At 38.5% G+C, this 23,508-nt stretch overlaps 1 protein-coding gene across 3 annotated transcripts in view; it reads right to left on the reverse strand.

The window, feature by feature from the left end:
• LOC135710352 (uncharacterized) overlaps positions 1–23,508 on the reverse strand; it is a 210,672-nt gene that overhangs the window by 120,638 nt on the left and 66,526 nt on the right. For all 3 annotated transcript variants that reach the window (XM_065232891.1, XM_065232892.1, XM_065232890.1), the window contains exon 2: positions 4,124–5,036. In XM_065232891.1, the coding sequence (XP_065088963.1) occupies positions 4,124–4,299 (176 nt within the window). In that variant the 5' untranslated portion in view covers positions 4,300–5,036. The remainder of the gene's footprint in view (positions 1–4,123; positions 5,037–23,508) is intronic.

The raw sequence follows: 23,508 nt of genomic DNA on the forward strand, positions 1-23,508 counted from the left end.
TTCCAATCTATCGAGAATTGATCCTAATATTATTTTTTTAATGTTATGGATAATTTTTGTTTTATATAAAAAAATATTCAAAATATTTCTTGTGTTTCTAAACAATAGCTTTGTTCCCACGTATTTCTTAAATATGTTTAATACCCCAAATAGTTTTAAACACTCGTTAAAAGAAGCTTACCTCACCGAAAAAAAAAAATACATTTTGATTTTTCTAAAAATATTGGAAAAAGATCTAAACTCTAAAAAAAAAACAGTTTTTCTTCCTGATGAATGTGGGCGTCTTAGTGGAATACCTGTATTATGAGAGAGAGCAGGATTAGTATTTTCCATTTAATTCCACTACTTTATTTGCTTATCCTTGACAGATACGCGTATTTCGTCTACAATGTGCAGACTTCAGTGTCTTGTACTAATACTCGACTACTCGACTACGGCAGTCGAGTATTAGTACAAGACACTGAAGAAGTCTGCACATTGTAGACGAAATACGCGTATCTGTCAAGGATAAGCAAATAAAGTAGTGGAATTAAATGTAAAATACTAATCCTTCTCTCTCTCAGTTTTTCTTCTATTCTAAAAAAAAAGTTTACGTGTGCAAACATTCTTTAATATATCATCATGGCAATATTTGTGTTACACTTAAATATTTTTTAAAACATTAGAACATTTAAAAAACAATTTTGGGAGGTAAGCATCCCGTTAAATTTATTTATAAACAACAAAACTGACTTTAAACGTAATAATAGCCATACAAATCGCTTTGAAACACTTAAATGTCCAAATCAATGTCAAAAGATCGAATGGACAAAAGGTTGAAAGGGAAAAAGGGCGACAGAATAAAAAATCGAATCATTCGAATATCAAAGAAATAATAAACCTGTAAGAACAAAACTTGAACCTAGCGGTGCCAGTGGTGTAGTGGTAAGCGTGATTTCCTCTCACCCCAAAGGCCTGCGTTCAATCCTAGTCGGCGCCGCCGGGATTTTCTGAGGCATAACATCTCTGATCACGTCTTCCTTCGGAGGGAAAGTAAAGCCGTTGGTCCCCGGTTCATGAGTTGACGGGTCGATAGGTAGGGTCCAGGACCAGGTGTGGGAGCTGCCTCTCTGGCGTCGGTAGCATTGGTACTCAATACGGAAAACAAGATCGACAGAAAACAAATTAAAAAAAGTAGAAGGGTCTGGCACGAACGGAGGCCGCTAGTAGACGGAACAAATATGTTGATCGTTTAGTTCTTAACTCTTTCCGTTTTTGAATTGGTGGCCCTGAAATGAGCCGGCTGTTTTTCAAATGGTGGCCACAACAGTGCAAGTTGATGCCGACCGGATGACGGCAGCCTAATTATGCTACCTATTGCGGGAAGCCTTTCTTCCAGTCTATGTGGTTGGTTCTGAAGATTGCTAAGATGTTCTGATTTCTGATTGCTCGTTAGAAGGGATGTTAGTTTTTCATTCTTATTGTTTAATTAACCATATCACATGGAGACAGATACTATGATTTTTCTTATCAGGCCAAAACAGGATCCTTTGTGCTACCTTATGAATGGCAAGAAACGCTTCTTAAGACACTGAGGAAGGGAGCGCATATTTCACCACATCCACAAATCTCCTGCCAGATCAGGAACTTTTTTGCAAATTTCGATAATTTCTTCTTTCGAACATTCTGCGGAACATCGAACTTCAACTGGGCAATGACATATTCTTGCCCAGAAAGTTGACGGAAGTTTTCATTCCTAAGCTCACACATTCGTATAGATCAAAATAAAATGAAGAACCACTTCTACGAATATACAAGGGGAAGTTCACCGCTCCGAAAAAAAAAATTTACTATTTGATTTTACTAAAATCATTTTTTTTTTCTAATTTTTTGAAAAAATTTACGTCCAAAACATTTCTTGGAAGTTCTCATGGCATAAAGTTAGAGCGATCCATTGGTGGGATGTGCAAAAACATTTTTTGAATGTCATCATGGCATAAAGTTGGACTCAAAAAATATGAGATATGGAGAATGGATAATGCCGGTTTAAATGCCCCTAATTTGGGCCCATACATAAATTTTGCAATCGTCCAAATTTTCAATAGCGACCAAAAATATCCATTAGTACCATCCCAATGATGCGTTCATCTAGATAAATTTTCAGCGATGGGCCCAATCTTAGATCCATAGGCCATTCGAAAGGGGAAGGTCATTGTTTTCATTTTGGCGTTTTGAAAAAGTTTGGTGTTTTCGATGTAATTAGTTTTCATAAGCTTACCTCACAAAAATTTAAAAACCAAATACGCCATTTGAAATCTGCGACTTTTTCATTATCTATATATAAATGAATTTCTGCCTGCCTTTTTTTTTGTAAATTTTTTTATATGTACAGGCTCAATCGAATAAACTTTACAGAGCCCAAAACCCACACGAACAAAACGAAAACTAAACACAAGGTTAGTCAAACTTACAATCTATGGTTAATATTGTTGAAGAAAACATATATAAGTTTCATAAACTCCAGATCGCGTCTACCCAAAATATCCCAAACTGGAACATTAGGTTGTCTACCTCGAGCCCGAAGGGAATCATAAAAATGTGATCTGACTCCACGATACTCCGCACAAGACCAAAGGATGTGATCAGCGTCCTGGTAACCTTGTCCACATTCACAGAGATTGCTGTCTCCCAGCCCAACACGGATCAAATGAGCGTTTAACGAATAGTGATTGGACATGAGGCGAGACATCACACGAATGAAGTCTCGACCCACCTCCAACACTTTGAGCCAAGGAATCTTCGACACCTTAGGGATGATCGAATATAGTCATCGTTCCAAACACCCTTCACTCCATTTATGTTGCCAGCAGGCGAGTGACTGTTGACGATAAATGAAGAAAAATTCGTTGTAGGCGATTTGTCGATCGTAAATATCGCCTTCCATAGCGCCCACCTTTGCAAGCGAGTCAGCCTTCTCATTGTCCGGAATCGAGCAATAAGATGGAACCCATGCAAAGGTGATGACAAAAGATCTTAAAGATAAAGCACTTAGAAACTCTCGTATTTTCATGAGAAAATACGAGGAGTGCTTTACCGGCCTCAAATTCTGTCTGTCTGTCTGACCCTTATACACTCGGAAACTACTGAACCGATCGGCGTGAAAATTTGTATGCAGGGATTTTTGGGGCCGGGAAAGGTTCTTATGATGGTTCGAAACCCCTTCTCTCTCTGTAAGGGTGGGCTCCCATACAAATGAAACAGAAAAATATAGCATGTTATTTTGAATCGGCGCATAAACTCTAGCCAATATTTAATCCCGAGCATGGCCGGGCACACTCAGCTAGTATCTTATAAAAAAAAGTCTGACTTTTCAAATGGCGTGCTTTAGATTGGTAGCAGGAAAATGAAAGCCCTGACGTTTCCCTTTCGAATGGTATGTAATCATTACGGTTTTATCGAAGACAACATATCAAGAAGACTGGCAACTTTGCCTGAATCCAAGTGACATACACAGCGCTTGAGCAAAGATGGAACTCATGCTTAGAAAAATGAGCAAATACACAAACCTTTATTCTGAGGATGGAACCTTTGCTATCCAATTCGTTCGAAGCATTTACCTTTGAGCGGCAGATGACGCGTTTCTGCCTGTCTCATACCGGACGTTTGAGAAAATGAAAGAGTTGCCAGTCTTCTTGATATTTGTCTTCGGTTGTATGCAAGAATTTTTAGATGTATTAATTGGAATCATCCAATATTTCAAAACCTCGAAAACTAGTAGGCTAGGTTCATCGAAGAAACTTTTAACAACGGTTCTTTTAAAAACTATCACTTTCTACAATGTTCTATGTTTTCAAAAATTTTGGGTTTCTAGTTTTCATTGTAGTCTTAATGAATAACAGAGTCAGATGAATAACAACAAAATGAACAAATGTATTTAAAGAATTTTTTAAAGAGTTCATTTTTCAGTCAGTATGTAATTACTTCTGTTAGTTTTTAACTCCACAGTCACAGAATCACCATTCTCGCTGATAATAATCCTCATACGCTTAAATATATTAACTCCATTACACTTGAACGGAAACTGCTAAAGCCGAAGCCTTCATTGTTTCAACAGATGTCAAATAAACCAACATATAGCACCTACCTATTGCTGTGTTCCTGGAAGGATCCACCGTCCAGCAGTCGTATCTTCGCAAACAGCACCGCATTCACAAACGGCACCTCCACCAGCTCCTCCAGGTGCAGTTCAACCGTAAACTTATACTTTTTCTTCTTCATCATAAATGCCATTCCTGGGGCACCGGGCCCTATCAGTGTCATTCACTCCGACGCAATTATTTCACAACACTTTCGCCCTTCGGAAAACTTTAAGCTCTATCAAAGCGAAACTTGCTTCGTTTTCACCCTTGGCAGAATGTGCCAATTTGCACGTAAATCGCAACAGCTTTTCCTCAATATCACTCTTTCGCCGTCGTTTCTTCTCCGGAAAATCTTAGCCTCTTAACTTCTTCGACAACTTTTCCGAGCACGCTCTCTACCACAACTGTAGACGCCACCACTCAACAGCTCCCGGTACTAAATTATCGAGGCCACAAATTTGCGTAATTATCATTTCACACACACACAATCACTAAATCGTAGTAATAAAAACTGAATCACAACATTGCTTTTCTTATCTTCATTAAATTTCTAATTACAGTGATTCACCTGCGGTGCGACGACAACGATGGAACGCGAACTTGAATGTGGTCACAATCCATCGTGTCGTTCTCTATCGGCATATAGACAACCTTCCTCCGACTTCACTGGTCGCAGACTAGCGCTCTGCTGATTCTGTGCTAATCGATATACATTATTATTGCTTCGTTGTCGCGTGCGCTAGTCTGTCCCTGCTTTTGTTTCACTTTTCAATCCAACATCGAAAAATCCGTCAGTCTGTCGATTGTTTTTAATTTTATTCAAGTGCCACGGGCCGCGGACGATCTTGATGATTATGACGACTCGATAAACTTGCGAATACTATTGTCGTTCGCCTGCAGATGCGAAAATTCGCTCAACTGAAACGGAAAAAGAAGGAAAAGAGAAAAAAAATGAGTGTTAGTGCAAACAAGCTACCAATTAGCGATGCTATGTGAATCAACTACTGGAGGTGTTTATCGGAATATTTGGACGGCTTACGCACTTGGCTGGGAATGAACCTTTGTAGGATAGTCGCGAAAGACGATAGGATAATCAGTGGTTATTTATAGTATCACAATTGCCGAAAATTGCAGGGGTAAGTGATGATGATGAATATAGACGACCCAGTTAAGGTCGAGCAACGCTGTGTGAGGCGTATATTGGCATTATACATTTACGTCTTTACCGGAAGAGAATTTGAGAATAAATGAAACTGGAATGTGCCCTTCATATTTCATGGCAGTAAAGTAAAACATAAACAAAATTTACACTCGCAGGGTTGTTACAGAAATCCCAATTTTGAATCCGCAAAATGCGCGCCACGACATTTGGTCATCCACGCCAGGATGTCAAATCTGCGCCATAGAAAAAATATTGAATTTACAACTCAAATACCCTCACAAAATTAGGATGAGTGTATTCCTTAAAATTAAAAAAAAAGCCTTAAACTTAACCTCTACGACTTAGAAGCTAACTGCTGGAGCTTGATTACTTGGCACTGAGGAAATACAATTTCCATTCGATTTTGGTAACACGTCTCCAATGTATTTAATTTGCGTGTGCTCTGCAATTCAAAATTGTAAACTCTGATTAATATTTTCCTTAGATTATTCGAATAAGTTTGTAGCTTTGGGCGTAACCAGATGATCAGAACCTACCTAACTAATAATAACCAAAGATTTAACTTTGACTATATGTTTTTAGTATTACTTCTACGTGAAGTCAACGATTTACATAGTTGAAGATGCTAATTTCAAATAACAGACTGTAGTGGTAATTTTTATACGATAGATGGAGTAGATGAAAGCATAGAGTTGATAGTTCCGTTAGAGTACGGCAGTGTGAAGATTGTATATAGATATTAGAATAGCGAACTAGGACAACTTTTAAGGAAGGTACAAATCGGTTTTTTCATCTCTCTTTACCAAACTCCCCCTTTGGAGAGGGATGGTGAGGGGTGTCCCCCCCCCCCCGCCACCACTGGCAAAAAGAGATGAAAACCGACCCGTTCAAGTACCAACTGTGTGTTTGAAACAGTTCTACCGATTTTTACCGCACTTCAATTGTTATTTGAAGGAAGGCATCCAGTCGTAGGTTTGGAAATTGCAACTATTGTTTACCCCTACCACGATATGTGCTCCTGTCATCGTCGACTTGACGATCTCGAGGGGACACGGGTGGGGTAGGTTCATCTCTTTTTGCCAGTGGTGGCGGGGGGGACACACCCCTCACCATCCCTCTCCAAAGGGGGAGTTTGGTAAAGAGAGATGAAAAAACCGATTTGTACCTTCCTTAAAAGTTGTCCTAGTTCGCTATGCTAATATCTATATACAATCTTCACACTGCCGTACTCTAACGGAACTATCAACTCTATGCTTTCATCTACTCCATCTATCGTATAAAAATTACCACTACAAAGATTTAAGTAAAGTAAAGGAGAAAAATCTATTCAAATCTCTAATAATTAAAAATTCCCAAAGGCTTGGTAGCCATCATAATGAAGTAATGAAATTGGATTGTTAGCGGAATGGCGGTCGACTATTCGTAAAGATGAATAATTCGGGATATTAATCCTAAAGCATACTGTCCCCATCTTAGACCCAACAATGAATATGGTCTCTCGAAAATAGTCCATGAAATAAGATTTCGGGTTGATTGTTCCAAATCATTCTGGGTCACTGTTACTCAAAACACAATTATTTTCATTTTTGTAGAAAATTCACTCAGTAAATTGAACAAAAAGCGTTCCAAAAACCAAGAAACATCCCTCCAGCGAACTCTGCCACAAAACACAGGAAAAAAAATGGAACGAAACACAAATTTCGCATTAGATTTTCATTAAAATGGAGCAAGAAATGTACTCGATTCATCTCATTACTAAGTGGTTTGTTTCCGGATTTCCGGAAAGGATTTAGTATCCGAGTTGAGGGGCTAGGCCTAGTTTACAGGGATTCAAATCATAACTACAAATGTTTTCGAATAAATCTTGACCATTTTCATCCGGACTAAACATAATCACGACACACTAGAAACTCTTGCAACTTCAGGATTTCTAGGACTTCTGGAACTTGCGATTTCTTTAAAAAAAATCTTTGAATTTGGCTTGGAGGCGAACCAGCCTAAGGCTGAAAGCCTCCTAAATAAAGCTAAATAATAATAATAATCTTTGAATTTGGAATGAGGAAAATTGTACAAGTACTTCTGAAAGAGTTTCTGAGGTTATTGTTGTTTTTTAACGTTTCAAATTCTGAATTCCGTTAGCCCCAAAAGTTGAGGGGGCCCTTGAGTTCAAACATAAGATTATTTGGAATAATTACACACTGTGAGGGTAGATATTACTACGAGGGCCACATCCACACGACGAAGTGACATGGATGAATCTAAAGGTCGATGTGAACGTATACAAATGCAGGTAGTTCATTCAGGGTGTCCATTCAAATTTATTTTTTCAATTCCCGGTTTTTTCCCGGTTATTAAAAAAAACTCTACCTTAAACAAAAAAAGGCGTTCAAAAATAACCCTTTAGAGATAATGATAAAATTTTGTCAGCAGACGTGGGTATTTTATACAATAGTATTGACTACAATAAAGAAAAAAATGACCAAATAGTGACTCTAAAACAATAAAAAAGTGACGAATAGTGACATTTGTTGATCGGAAAGATATTAAAGATATGGATCTAATCTTTCGTTAAATTCGATCCGCTTTAACAAATATTATAAATTCCCAAACTACCATGAGCATTTTACAAGCTTTTTTTTAAATAAAACAAATGGTTGAAGCATCTTATAAATTTGTTTTCATAAAATCAGTATTAATTGGATAATCAATAGGTTAATTTGTAACCTCCATTTCTTCAAACAGTACTCATTTTTCTGCCACGATTTTTTGGAAACAAACTGTTGAATAAGTTAAATTTAGATTCAGATCGCGAATTGGTTGAATTTCGGGATGTGAAAGCTTGAAAATAGAAATTTATTGGGAAATCTTGAAATTGAAAAAAAATTGAGGCGCAGAGAAAAATGTTCAACGTCTTGGACAAATTCGTCAATTTTAAGACAATCAATTTGAAACATAAACAAATTTTCATATCTCTGGAACCTAGACAAGTGTTCTGGATCGTATCATTATTTCCTTTATTAACACTCCGAATACGGTGGGTAAAAAACTTTACGCCGACTACGAAGCCTCCGAAAAACGTGTAACGGCAAGTTTGCAATGGCACAACTTAGCCATTTCTTAATGAATTTCAAAAATTGTCGTACCTTTAGAATTCCTAGGGTTTCTAGATGATTTTGAAAAACTTGAAAATAGAGTCGTCTACTTTTTTAAAAAGCGAAAAGAGTTGTTACACGTTTTTTTGAAAGGTGTGTTTGTAGGGATTTGCAAGTGGCGCAAGATCTGTAATTTAGATTAATGGGCACAAATGTTCACAATTAGCCAGAATACAGTCATGGTTCCTATATATGGATCCTGGAGACAACGGAACGGTCCTCGAAAAATCCGGAACATCCGTAAAAATGGTCAATCCATGATCCTGATCCTAGAGCTCTGCGGTTTTTTTGAAAACATTAGGAACTGTGATATAAACAAATATTTGGGGTCGTGACATAAATATGTACCTGGATTATTTGGGGTCGTGACATAAATATGTACCTGGATGGCCATGGGACCGTTCTCCGGAAGATCCGGAACATCCGTAAAAGTGGACAATCCATGAAACTGATCCTAGAGCTCCGTGTTTTTTTTTAACATTAGGACCTGTGATATAAGAATGAATTTGGGTCATGGACCCAGATGGCCATGGGACCGTCCTCCGGAAGATCCGGAACATCCGTAAAAGTAGTAAATCCACGATCCTGATCCGCGTTTTTTTTTATAAACATTAGGAACTGTGATGATAGAAAGAATTTGGGCTTGTGACATAAACATGAACCTGGATGTCCATAGAACCGTCCTCCGGATGATCCGGAACATCCGTAAAAGTGATCAATCCATGAAACTGATCCTAGAGCTACGCGTTTTTTTTAAACATTAGGAACTGTGATGATAGAAAGAATTTGGGGTTGTGACATAAACATGAACCTGGATGTCCATAGGACCATCCTCCGGAAGATCCGGAACATCCGTGAAAGTGGTCAATCAATGAAAATGATCCTAAAGGTCCACAGTTTTTGAAAAAACACTAAGAACTGAGATGATAGCATGAATTTGGGGTCGTGACATAAACATGGACCTTGATGGGTATGGGACCGTCCTCTGGAAGATACGGAACATCCGTAAAAGTGATCCAGAGGTTTCTTATATCACAGTGTTTAAAAAAGAACTGCAGAGCTCTAGGATCAGTTTCACAATATGATAAATTTACGGAAGTTCCGGATCCATATTTATGTCACGACCCTAAATTCTATCTTAAATCGCAGTTCCAAGAGTTTTCGAAAAAACAACCACGGTTTTTTCACAGTTTCATCGATGATCCACTTTTACGGATGATCAGGATCTTCTGGAGGACGTTCCAATGGCCATCCAGGTTCATGTTGATGTCTCGACCCTAAATTCTTTCATATATCACAGTTAGAAGTGTTTTCGACAAAACTACGGAGCTCTAGAAACAGTATCATGGATGGACCATTTTTACGGATCTTCCGGAGGACTGTCCCATGGTCATTCGGTTCCATGTTTATGTTAAGACTCCAAATTCATTATAATATCACAGTTCCACGGTTTTTTGTTCTTGGATCAATTTTATGGCTTGCAATCAGGCTAAGGCCTTGTTGTCCTCTGCTGTCCGAAGAAGTCGTATCCACTCTACTCGATCCATGGCCAGACTTCGCCAGCCTTGTAGTCTGCGAAGGGTCCGCAGGTCGCCTTCTACTTGGTCGATCCACCTTGCCCGCTGTGCGCCTCTTCTTCTTGTTCCTATTGGGGCGCTTTCGAGAACCATTTCCACTACGTCGTCGTGCGACATTCTTACGACATGCCCAGCCTATCGTAGTCGCCCAATTTTTGCAATGTGAACGATGGCTTCTACATGATTTTTCGATGTTTGCAGATACTAAAGCTTCCGGCCTCAAAGATTTATCGAAATTCAGGTCTTTAAAAAAATCTCAATCGCTTGGAAAGTTTCCTAGACCGTTTTTCAACATCTTAGGCTTGGAAAACTTTCAAGATGACAAAGAGATATCGGAACCAGACTTTATTTTTTTCGAAACCTTTTTTTTCGGTTTTTTCCAGTGGACTTTTCCCAGTTAAATTGAAACAATTAAATATGGTAAAATACCCCAAGTACCATCACCAGTTTTATCGCATGATAAAATCCAAATCCTTACTTGAAGCATAGATTATTATTTATGTTGACCCTAAAGAATACAGTATGTAATATGTCGTAAAATCAAAATATGTTATTCTCAATTGGGGATTGGAATTGAGAAGATAAATGCAATGATGATTTTTGAAATAATCTTAAAAGAATCTTAACAGGATTCCAAGAGGATAATTTGAGAATGCTTAGCAAAATTTCAAAGAAAGTATTTTTTATTTATAGAAATTTTCACACTCTCGGATCATTCGTGCTTTATCCGGGTGAGATTTGAACTCATGATTTTGGAGTGAGAGGTATGGATTCAGATCTTTATGTTTTACAGACTAGCCTCGGTATTCAAAGATGTCCTAATCTTGGTATCTGGTTAGCACAAAGTGCAGAAATTAATGTTTAATTTATCTCTATGTCCGGTGTCGAACATTTGCATGCTAAGTATGATCGGACTTTGCAAGGAGTTTGAGACGGCATGAATCTGCTTCTCTATCTTGAAGTAGCTTCGTAACAGGATCTGTCTCGCTCAGCCTTTATACTAGAACTACTTCACTCGGAAAACTGTGGCAAAAGATTTTAAGCAATGACACCATATGCATTCCAATGACACCATATGAAATTCTATAAATTTAGCTATCGTAGTTGGAACAACGACAAAATCACCCCTTGATCCGGGCGCGAACAGATTGCGAGTGAGAAAAAAGAATAATATGAAAGTTGTAAGCAAGAGAATATAATGATGTATGTGCTATAAAGTTTATTGATTCCAAGTAACATTACAAGTTTAAAGGTTTAAAGAATTCTTCAAGACCAAATTATGGCCTACAAGACTAATATAAAATCAAAATTGTTACTTGGGATGAGTATATATGATCTTTCCCGGATCAATTTGGGTTTTCCCGCATTTTTCCCGGTAAATCCGAATTCCCGGTTTTTTCCCGGATTTCCCGGTTTTCCCGGTTGGATGGACACCCTTTTCATTAGAAGCAACATTGCATTCAAAGTATATTAATGTAATCATAACCATCAATAATCCCTAAATCCCTCCCAATCATTTTTCTGACAATGTTCCACATACTTAACTACTACTACTATCGGCTGCATCATCGGGTAGGGGAAATTCTCTTCTTACCGATAGTGGTTTGCGTTGGCGCCTAAGATATTATAAGTCGGTTGCCTTTTCTATCCACGTGATATATGGACGTCTCCCTAAAATGTGTTAAAGTGACTATTTACACACAAACACAAACACACACACACACACACACACACACACACACACACACACACACACACACACACACACACACACACACACACACACACACACACACACACACACACACACACACACACACACACACACACACACACACACACACACACACACACACACACACACACACACACATACACACACACACACACACACACACACACACACACACACACACACACACACACACACACACACACACACACACACACACACACACACACACACACACACACACACACACACATACACATACACACACACATACACACACACATACACACACACATACACACACACATACACACACACATACACACACACATACACACACACATACACACACATACACACACACATACACACACACATACACACACACATACACACACACATACACACACACATACACACACACATACACACACACATACACACACACATACACACACACATACACACACACATACACACACACATACACACACACATACACACACACATACACACACACATACACACACACATACACACACACATACACACACACACATTAAACATTTAATATCCATCTACCTCTAGTATGGCCCACGAGCATTTTGGTAATCACTGGTACCGTAAAGACACGAAATCCGGAAACTTTTAAAAGTTGATTAGCACTGTTCAATATGCTCAAAATATTACGTAAATGTTTTCATGCGTTAGGTGATATTATTGCAAAAATAAAAGACCTGAAATTTCTCAAAGGTCTCAATTTGGAAACCCCAAAGTGACGCCAGCAGTTGAGTCTGTTTATTTAATGTAAGTACTTATAAAACCACCGTCTACGGTGGCTCCAGGCTTGCCTCTACTGATAAGATAATAACTTCTCGGGCCGACAGACAAAATAGCAAGCCACAAGTACTTAAAAAGCTTAAGGTTAGCAGCTAATCTCGATATTTTGCAAACGTTTTATTCGCCTTTATCAGTTCCATTTACTAGCACTCATGTACCAGCAGCCCAAAAACTGCTTTATCTCAAGAATTCCCCCGTGTTCCCAACTTTTTAAAAACAAACGGAAAATGCGTATTGATAAGCGGTCGCACCCCTTTTGTCCATAGTAGGCCTTCATTGCGTCAGCATTGAACCGTTTTCACTTTTGACCGTCGTCGGTGATGTTACGCACATGTAGAATGATTGAAACCTTGAACATTTAACCTGCTTCAACCAACCAACAACAGTCGGACAGCGCAAAAGCAAACGTAAACGAGGGCTCTGTCGAAGACGAGAAGAAACCGATCTGTTTTGAACCAAGTGTGAATTATAGCGAACGGGAGCTATTAATCAAATTTGTAAAACTTCAAAGTTCGAATCATCGAAGCGCCGGAAGATCAACGATGAGATGGGTGAAGGGAGGGATGTTCAAATTCTACTGAAATGTGTTTATTGACATGGTGATTTAAAAATCACCAGCAGCATCTAACAACATTTTTTATTAATAACCCAAAAAAAATGGAAATCTCTATTCAACGTGCTTCCAAAGCTGGACTGATGGATGTTTACAAATTGAACCATTATTCGTCTCTCTTTCTTTATCTCAGCGCTGTCTATAAAATGGGATACACGATACGAGGTCAAATTTTGATAACGAAAGTCGGTCTGGGCTCACTTACCCACTGTTGTACTTCATCGAAACAAGCATATGCCGATTTACAGCCAAACTAAAATACGCTGTTCGAAATTTGAGGAAAACAACGAGGTGAAAACTGCAATTATATTATGAATACAAGTCAGATTGTTTCCAGGCCGTTGGCCATAACAGCGAACATTATGGCACTAATTATACAGCAAACATTGGAAACGCCGGGTCCATAGGTGCGATTTTAAACACAACAATTTAACGCCTATTTCGAAAGCTTGATTGTGTACCATACCAAAAGCAACCCTACGGTACTATGCATACAAGTAAGGAGAAGTTACCGAAAGAAAGCAATAGTTCGAAATCAGTGATTTGTTTCATGCGGCGTACTACTTGGTTATTGTTTAACTTGTTAGCACTTCTTCCGAGTTTGGAAGTTTTGCAAGCTGCGTTTGTGATGTTCCACTTTGTTGTTGTTGTTCAATGGAGCTACTGGGGCATGGGATGCAACCACGATGGATCAATCAATCGAATAGCGTCAGTAGTGCCGAGGTTGGGAAGGAATGTGTAATCATAACTCTTGGTGAACAAAGATCGAGTTCAAACGGAATTCAGGCGTTGTATTCATTACTGTATTATAAGGTTTGTTTATCGGGTTATCTGGGGTACTTGTATATGGAAATTTAGCACGAGTGTAGAGCCGATATTGGAGATGAATGTTGTTCATGGGTAGATCACGTTTCCGTGGTACGTTACGGGATGTAAGATCTACCACCGATTTCTAGTCCCGACTACGTCAAACTAGGGGAACAGGATTTTTCAGTAATCAAAGGAACACATCTTAGTCCTTGTTACTTTTTATGCCTTGTTGATAGTGACAAGACTCGGCTTTTTCCACCGAGGATGATTTTGAAACAAGGAAAAAATTCGGTAGTTAGTCTTCATCTATGTGGTTCCTAATCTTCTATTCGTTGTTCTCTAGTTTGAAGTGGTTAAGACTATGGTTCTGATGCATGGTCATTATCGGTGTGATTCCTTAATTTTGTTGCTAAGCAATCCAATTGTGACTGACAAAGGCGCGTGTGTTTGGAGGGTGTTTCAACACTCCGAAGGGTATAAATAGCAAGACCTTTCAATTAGAGTTGGAACCTTGCGATAAATGCAAGAATGACAACTGTAAAAAAAAAAATCGAATACTTCATCATTTCTCAATAGTGATGGAGTAATATGACATGCACTAAACTAAGGACACGGGATATACTACAATAGATCAAATTGCAACAGAGGAAAATAAAAAGTTATATTTACAAAAGCGGATAGGCCCTTTAAATTTGTTACTCGAGATTTATTTGCCTTTGTTAATTAGGCTGAATGCCGTGAGACCTAAACATGAACATCTATTTATTTTTTAAATGCGTTTATTTTTCCAGGATCAGTTGCCGTAGCTTTTCGGAGCCGATATTCATTGTTTAGATCACAAAATTACTTAAAACTAACGTTAGTAAAGCGGGGTCCGATTACTCGCGGCTATCTCGAGGTAAGGGGTAACAAATTGTAACAAATGGATGACAGGGTAGGGATTGAGAACTAAAGGTTTGGAGAGCAATGTGCTCTTGATCTCGAACCTAGCGACATACTGATGAAAAAGACAGACATGGGGGTACACCGATGGGGAGCTAACAACTTGGTAGAACACAAGATGATACTAATAAAAACATGTACATTGATTCAATAAAAAAAAACATGGAGCAATTGAGAGAATGCAAGACAATGTTAGTGCGTCATAAATTCACAATTTACAAAGCACTGCCCTAGGAGAAAATAATAATTCATATTACAAAAACAAAACAAAATTCTTAACTCAGATACTCGAAAATTTTCAAAGTCTAGAATTTTTGGGGATTTTATTGCTCAGATTTTTTTTCCAACAAAATAATTCTTCCAAAAGTATAAAAATCTTGTATTAAAAAAACAAAATTGTAAGCTCAAGAATTTAGAAAATTTTCGTGGTTTGGACTTTTTTAAACTTTTTTCTAACGTTCAACATCTAGAAAGGCGGTTCCCAACAGAAAAGATCACCCCTCCCCCCCCCCCCCCCCTTTGTGCAGTATGACGAGCTTGAGACGTTTCTCAAAAGAATCGCACGCGGCACGCACCTGGTCCATCGGCATTTCGTCCCAGATCTTGGAAATGAGCTTCTTAAATTGGCCCATAGTGCTCACCTGATGTTCGCTCTGCTTGGCCAGCATGTACGACCATACATAAAAGTTCAGGGGAGCTGGGAGGCCACAAAGTCTTATCGAGAAAATCAATCAAAGTCTCCCGACACCACGCTTGGACGATATTCGCCGTGTGGGCCGGTGCGCCGTCCTGTTGAAAGACGTAATGATCCTTCCCGTAGAGGTCCCGAAGTGCCGGGCCACAACCTCGGTCTTATAGTGCGCGGCGTTGATTTTCACGCTTTTCTCGATAAACACCAGTGGGAGCTTCCCACGCCTGGATACGCCCCCCCCCCCCCCCCCTAAACCATCACCGACGCGGCGCTCTGGAATCGCGGGATGTTTATTTGCGACGGGGGGATGGATGCTGGCTAACGTCGGCGCCCACAGCCGATCATTTTGGACATTGTGCGGCTGTTGGAAGACAAAGAGTTTCTCATCAGAAAACACGAACTCCTGACCTGCGTGCCGCGAAAGTATCAGTTTGGCAGTCGCGGTACTCCTTCATCGTGCGCGGTTAACAGACAACAAATGATAGCAAGTCGACGCCGTGCGCTACTTTTTGAAACTTAGTTTATTTAAAAATCAATTAGTTATGGGAAATGGATGTAATGTCGACCTAAATGCCCCTAATTTGGGCCCATACATAAATTCAGCAATCGATTAAGTTTTCAATAGCGATCAAAAATATCCATTAGTACCGTCGCAATGACGCGTTCATCTCGATAAAATTGATAAATAGCAGATTTTTTAGCGATGGGCCCAATCTTAGATCCATAGACCAACATTAGAGCCATTTCCTCTACATGTCTTCTGTTCTTCTAGACAGCCTTGCTTTTGGAGGGTTGAGACAACGAAATATGATACGCAATCACTTCGACAGAACGCTTGATTTGATATTTTCGAATGACTGCATGACAGATTGCAGTTCAGTTGATGAGGCCCTGGAGTCGGTTGTGGATATCGATACTCATCATCCAGCTCTTGTTTTCACGGTGTATTGTTCAGCAATCTTTCCATTTGTTGAGAACGTCGATGAACATGATCGTGACTTTAGTAAAGTTGATTATGACGCACTCAACTCTATGCTTTCTCAAGTTGATTGGTCTACTGTTTGTCGGTGTAGCAACGTAGATGATGCTGTTAGGTGCTTCAACAGTATACTGCGCGATTGCTTCACATTCTGTGTTCCGTTGTCAAGACCTCGGAGAAAACCTGCTTGGTCCAATTCTCGCTTACAGTACCTTCGACGTATTCGATCTAAGATGCTTAAACGCTTCTCGGCACGTAAAAATGGCATCACCAAACTGGCGTTTGCACGAGCTAGTCGCAACTATCGGAGTTAGAATCGTTACTTGTACGGCAGATACGTAAGACGTGTTCAGGACAATCTGCGAAGAAATCCTAAACAGTTCTGGAATTTTGTAAACACTAAGCGAAATGAAAGCGGCCTTCCATCTACCATGCACATGGAAGATCAATCTGCCTCCACCGCAGAAGCCAAATGCGAACTATTTGCTGTACGATTTGCGAGTGTTTTTGAGGCATCAACTGCGTCTCCACCGGATGTTGAAACTGCGACAAGCCCGTGGACGCATTCGACATTGATATTTTCGATGTTAATCAGACGATGGTGGAGAATGCACTGAAGAAGCTGAAATCATCTGTATCACCTGGACCGGACGGTATTATTGCGTGCATATTGAAAAAATGTAGTGGCATGTTGATTACACCTCTGCAAGCTATATTCAACCTCTCTCTTCGAAGCCAGCAGTTTCCAATCGCTTGGAAGATGTCATACATGCAGCCTATCTTCAAGAAAGGCAGTAAAGTGGATGTGTCGAACTACCGTGGAATAACTTTGTTGCCTGCCGGATCCAAATGCTTTGAGATAATTTTCAATGATGTTATGTTCCAGGCCTGTAAAACGTACATTTCAACATCTCAGCATGGATTTTTTCCGCAACGTTCAGTTATCACTAATCTGTGTGAATACACGTCGTTTTGCATCAGCGAAATGGAGCAAGGAGGTCAAATCGACAGCATATACACTGACATAAAGGCTGGGTTCGACTCAGTTAATCACGATATTCTGTTGGCTAAGCTGGAGCGACTAGGAGCATCTTCGAGAATTTGTAGTTGGCTGAGATCATATTTGACTGACCGTGAATTGTTCGTGAAAATTGGATCAGCCGTGTCTGCACCTTTCATTCCTCGATGTGGGGTGCCGCAAGGGAGCAACTTGGGGCCGCTGTTATTCGCGTTGTTCTTCAATGATGTGTCCCACGTTCTTCTGAATTGCTGCCTAATGTTCTACGCAGACGATTTGAAAATCTACCTGGTTGTTAGGAGCACCAATGATTGCCGTCAATTGCAACAACAGCTAGATTTGTTTGTTAGTTGGTGTGCACTGAATCATCTTGCAGTCAGTGTGTCCAAAAGCTGTATCATATCCTTTCGAAGAACGAGAAATCCTATCCTACATGACTATACTATCAATGGCTACTGAATCGGGTTGATCATGTTAAAGACTTGGGTGTGGTACTGGATTATCAACTCACATTCAAAATGCACTATTCGGAAATAGTTGATAAAGCAAATCGTCAACTTAGATTTATTCTCAAGATAGCGAACGAATTTGATGACCCTCTGTGTTTGCGATCTCTGTATTGCTCGCTAGTTAGATCAATTCTTGAATTTGCTTCTGCCGTCTGGTCTCCGTACGATGCTGTGTGGATTTCACGAATCGAATCAGTGCAGCGGAAATTTCTGAGATGTGCTCTACGAGGCTTGCCATGGACCGACTCATTACGACTACCACCCTACGAGCACCGCTGTGCGCTGCTTGGTATTGAACCGCTAGTGGATAGACGCAAGTTCACCCAAGCTATCTTAGGAGCCAAAATTTTACGCTCCGAAATAGACTGCCCTGCATTGCTGAGTCAGCTCAACATCTACGCCCCTCAACGAGTGCTGCGATCTAGACAGCTATTGAGCCAACCAACGAGACGAACACAGTACGGATCCAACAATCCCATCGATTCGATAAGTCGAAGACTCCAAGACAGTTACAGCTTGTTTGACTTCAATATCTCTACCAACGTCTTTCGAAACCGCCTACGGAATCGACCAGAATGATTTTGTTTTTTTCTGTACAACGTGTTAAAGTTTTTTTTTAGTTAAGTTTTATTCATTAAGACCACGATGTCAGATGGATTTATACAATAAATACAAATACAAATAAATACAAATGTATCAAATAATCTGATTTCAAATATTGTTATGCAAGACGATCTTCCAGATGATTTTTCCATATTCACAAAGTTTTCCCGGTTTGTCATTTTTCTGGTGAAAACAAAATCTTGACTCTTTCCCGATTTTTCATGATTCCTAGTAGGGTTGCTCCCTGGTATAGAGCTCAATTGATGATTTACAATTTTTGCTTAGACACAACTCCGATACCATGAACGGTTTTCGATTAATGATTTTATTTGTTAAATTGTATTTTTTTAAAGATGTGTGAAAGCACACGTCTTTTTGAATTGTTTTTGAATTTAAATGGTTTTTGATCAGTATAAATTACATGTTCACTCATACCGAAGACGTGTGACCATCAGTGCTGCAAAATATCAATATAAATACCTAAAAAATACTGAATTTCACTAGCCACCTGATGTCAGCATCAGTTCACACCGCAAATTGTTCTTATGTACGCCAGATAATCGATCGGTACTCGAAAATTCAGTAATATTAAAACAATGCAGCGGATATACAAAAAAAGGTGTCTGTTTTTAGATAAAAGTAAGATTTTCAAATTTTCCTTAGTGATATTCTTATGGATAGTAATGTCAAACTCCTAGTGCCTGATATCATGCTTACTACGAATATTAGTGTCGGAAGTGGAATTCAATTCTAGACCAGTATCTTACAGCACTGGTGACAAGTTTCATCCAAATCAAAGTGGTTCGCACAAAATATTGGTTCTTTCTAAAAGATTTGTCTTGGAATGCTCAATCCCAATCCATGGATGAAACCAGTAGGTGGAACGCAGTTTGAAAAAGCCTGCGAGCCGCTTTCAAAGTCGACACTACTGTACTAAGCGGTGTCGCGTCTCATATCCACATCCGGTGATTTATTTGTTTGTTTAGAAGATCCGACTTTTCCTAATAACCATCATCCATAGAACTAGGCGCGTGCGGACAAACAGATCAACGGGGGGGGTGTATGCTATGTTTGCTTTCTCTCAGCAGTATGTTCGGAACGATTCCATTATGCGAGTTCGGACTGTTTACTCGCACTAGTAATTTTAAATTTCCTTTGTGTGCCCTAAGGCTATAATGCCTAGGATACGGATTCTGTTTATTTATCGCACACCGGGAGCAAGATATAATCGCAACTAGGCTAATACTGCTTTACTATCTGCATGTTGTGCTGGTAGACGACGTGAACGTTACTTTTCCAAATACTTTGATCTAATCCACTTTGGTTGTTCCAAAAACACGTGGTTTATATGTTGCAATTAAAGCTACAACGGGAATTGCGAGCTTAAGCTCTCAAATCGTTTTCTGGGAACGTAAACTGGTTGCTTAATTATACAAAATACGGACCAATTTCTCTTGGTTTTGTCATGCAAATGTTCATTCATTTTTTCGCGGCATTCGAACAATATTATAGGATTCTAAGAAATCTAACAAGGCATCACAGTGTGGGCGTAATGTTTGCTGCTTCCCTGCAAATGTTGATTGAACACCGTCGTTCACTACACGCCGAATCTTGAAATCACCCGAGAAGAAGATGTATTATTCATGTTGGTTCTATTTATGCGACTACCAACTGGCCAACGAACGCAACTCATTTGTTCGTTGTGATCCACCTATGCGCTACCGCCAAAGTTGTTATGAGTTTACGGCGGCATGTGCAAAGCACTAGAACGGTTGTTGAGTTTATTATCGTTTTAGTGACGGATGAATCAAGCAACAGAACTGCTCGAGTTCTTTTTTATGCTTCATGTATTATGACTTCGAGCAACACCTTTATGTGAACTTACGTAGCTATTAGGTAGATGGATAACATCGTTATTCCGTTGAAGAATGGGAGTTAATAATTGAATTTTAACTGGTTGAAGTAGCCCCGGTGTGAACTGGGCAGGTGCTGACATGCATAAAATGGAGCTGTACGGTTCTTCAGATTTAAAACTATTGAAGATTACAGATTTCAAATCTTGGACTAAGTCTGTGCTGAGGAAAACTATAGGGGACTATTGTATTTGAGAAAATAGGGGAAATGAATGTAATGTCGGCCTAAATGTCCCTAATTTGGGCCCATACATAATATCAGCAATCGACTACATTTTTAATAGAAACCAAAAAATTCCATAAGCACCGTCCCAATGACGCGTTCATCTAGATAAAATTGAAAAATAGCAGATTTTTTGCGATGGGCTCAATCTTAGATCCATAGGCCAACATTAGAGCCATTTCCCCTATCAGGAATTAATTCCAAAGATTATTCCCGAGCTATTATGAATGCTGTCAAAAATAGTGATTTTAGTGACCATATTGAAGAAATAAGTGACCAAATAGTGACTTATAGTTGTAAAAAGTGACTAAAAAGTGACCAAAGGGAAGAAAATTGGTCGTTCTGATTGGCATACCAAATGAATGTTTGATGTTTTAGACTTATTCAATTAGAATCTCAAAAACACTTAAATATGTACGATAGGAATCTTTAAAGCGAAAGATTCAATAGAAAGTCTATGACTAAACCTCCAAGTGTCTACTGCCTGGAAAAAAAAACTGAAAAACCGGGAATTCTCAGGAAATCCTATCATTACTCATGAAATTTAATAATTTTCTTACTAAGAATGCATTTTAAAATATTTTTTTTTTAATATTCCTAGTTATTTTCATTCACACATTGAACTTTATAGATCCAGAATGAATTAATCTTCAGAAACAAATACACAAATTTATAAATTCTGATCCGAAAAGTTATAATACTTCAAGAAATTTTCAAGAATCTGGAGTCAAATCCCTTGCACAGTTTTAAGGCTCATGGAATTTTATTATAATTTCTAACGACCTCATTACACGGAAGTTCTGGGAAAAAAATCTAAATATTCCTGAATTTGATTAAACTGCCAGGAAGTTCTTTTGTAGTTTGAGAAAATAACCTAAAGTTCACAATACTTCTCATAATTTCTTTTAACTTCTCTAAACTTTTTTCGGACTTCCTAAAGTTTCCACAATTTTTCAAACGATCATGAATCTTCTCTAAAGTGTTAACAATTCACTGAATTTCTAGAAACTTTTTTAAAATGTATGTAATTTCCCTGCTCTGGAATATCTTTCTCGCAGTTCTCGAAATTTTCTGAAGTGTTTGCAGTTCTCATGAACCTTGTTGTATTACCATGAATGTAATTGAACTGTTCTAAAAATGTTTAAGCTTGCATGAACTTTTGGACTTATGTTAAAAACTCAATAATTTTCTTAACAGCTCTAAGGTTCTCTGAAAATCTGGGCACTTCTTGAAATTTCCCGCTAATTTAGTGAAAGTAATTGAACTGAAATTCCCTTTGTTTTTGGAGCTTAACTTAACTTATTTGAGATGCTCCCGAAATATTCATAAAAGTTCCTGAAGTTCTCGGATCTTCCCTTAGGTTACATAGACTTTTATGAAGTTCTCGAAATGTTTCTGAAGATCTCTGTACTTCTGTGAAATTTTCGAAGTTGTTCTGAAATTTCAGGAACTTCCGCTCCGCAGCGAATTAATTAATATAGTTCTATGATTTTCACTGAAGTTCTCAAGATTTGTCTGAAGTTCAAATCATTGAAATTAATTCATAATTCCTTCAATAGTCTAGAGTTTCCTGATGTTTTTAAAACTGCACAAAATATTTCTCAATTTCCTTGAAATTCTCTAGACTGCCCTGCCTTAGTATTTTTTTTAAAGAACCCACCATATTACTGTACTTGATTAAATTGCATTTAAGTTCTACAATTTCCCTTAAGTTTTATAAAGTTTATAAACGCTCACGGAACTTTGCCATTTCTATGCTAGCCTTAATTTCTCTAAATTGATCATATGTTCCAGTAAATTTTCTGATATATATTAATAATTCCCTGAAGCGTCTAAAGTTTTCGGATAACTTATAGAATTCTTGGAATATCCTATAATTCCAAGGTACTCCTTGTAAGTCGCTGCAAATTTTCTTAAGTTAATGGGATTTTTCTGATGTTATCTAATCGTCCTTGGAGTACTCAGAACTTCACTGAGTATAATGAAACAATCAAAAATATCTAAATTTCTTAGAAGTTTTCTGGAATTTCTTGAAAATATCGGTGCTTGCTAGAAGTTCTTGTTTTTTTTTTTAATTAATGGAACTTCGTTGATGATTTCTAATCAACTTAGCTAAACTTTCGAATTTTCTATAGATTTTGAAATTCCCATGATATAACCCCCTTGAAATACTCTCACATTTTCCGGATGTTCATATAATTTTTATTGCGTTCCAGAAATTTTCTCTGAACAAACCAAAGTTTCCAAAAATTCCGGATTCTGCAATTTCCTTGAAATTTTTTGAACTGCCCTTTAATTCTCTGCTCTGTCTTTATGTTCTCGGAGCTTCCCTAAAACTCTCAAATCGAATGAAGATCTCAGTTCTGCTTTAAAATAAATAGAATTCTCGTAAACACCTTTAAACTTCCCTGGAATTCTCTGGATTTCTGTGAAGTACTTGAAATATTTCTGAAGTTTTCATAAATTTTCTAAAGGGTCTATACTGAATCTCTCAGAACATCTTAAGGGTTCTCGAATTTATTTCAGCACCTCATGAAACTATCCAGAATTTGTCCAAACTCACGGTTTATCGATTTTAATCCAATTCAATAGTCTGAGCTAAAGTTTCGGGGACTTCCCTTAAAAT

Source organism: Ochlerotatus camptorhynchus, unplaced genomic scaffold, assembly GCF_037179485.1.
Source record: "Ochlerotatus camptorhynchus isolate MF236.1 unplaced genomic scaffold, CSIRO-AGI_Acam_v1.1 ptg000379l, whole genome shotgun sequence".
NCBI lineage: Eukaryota > Metazoa > Arthropoda > Insecta > Diptera > Culicidae > Ochlerotatus > Ochlerotatus camptorhynchus.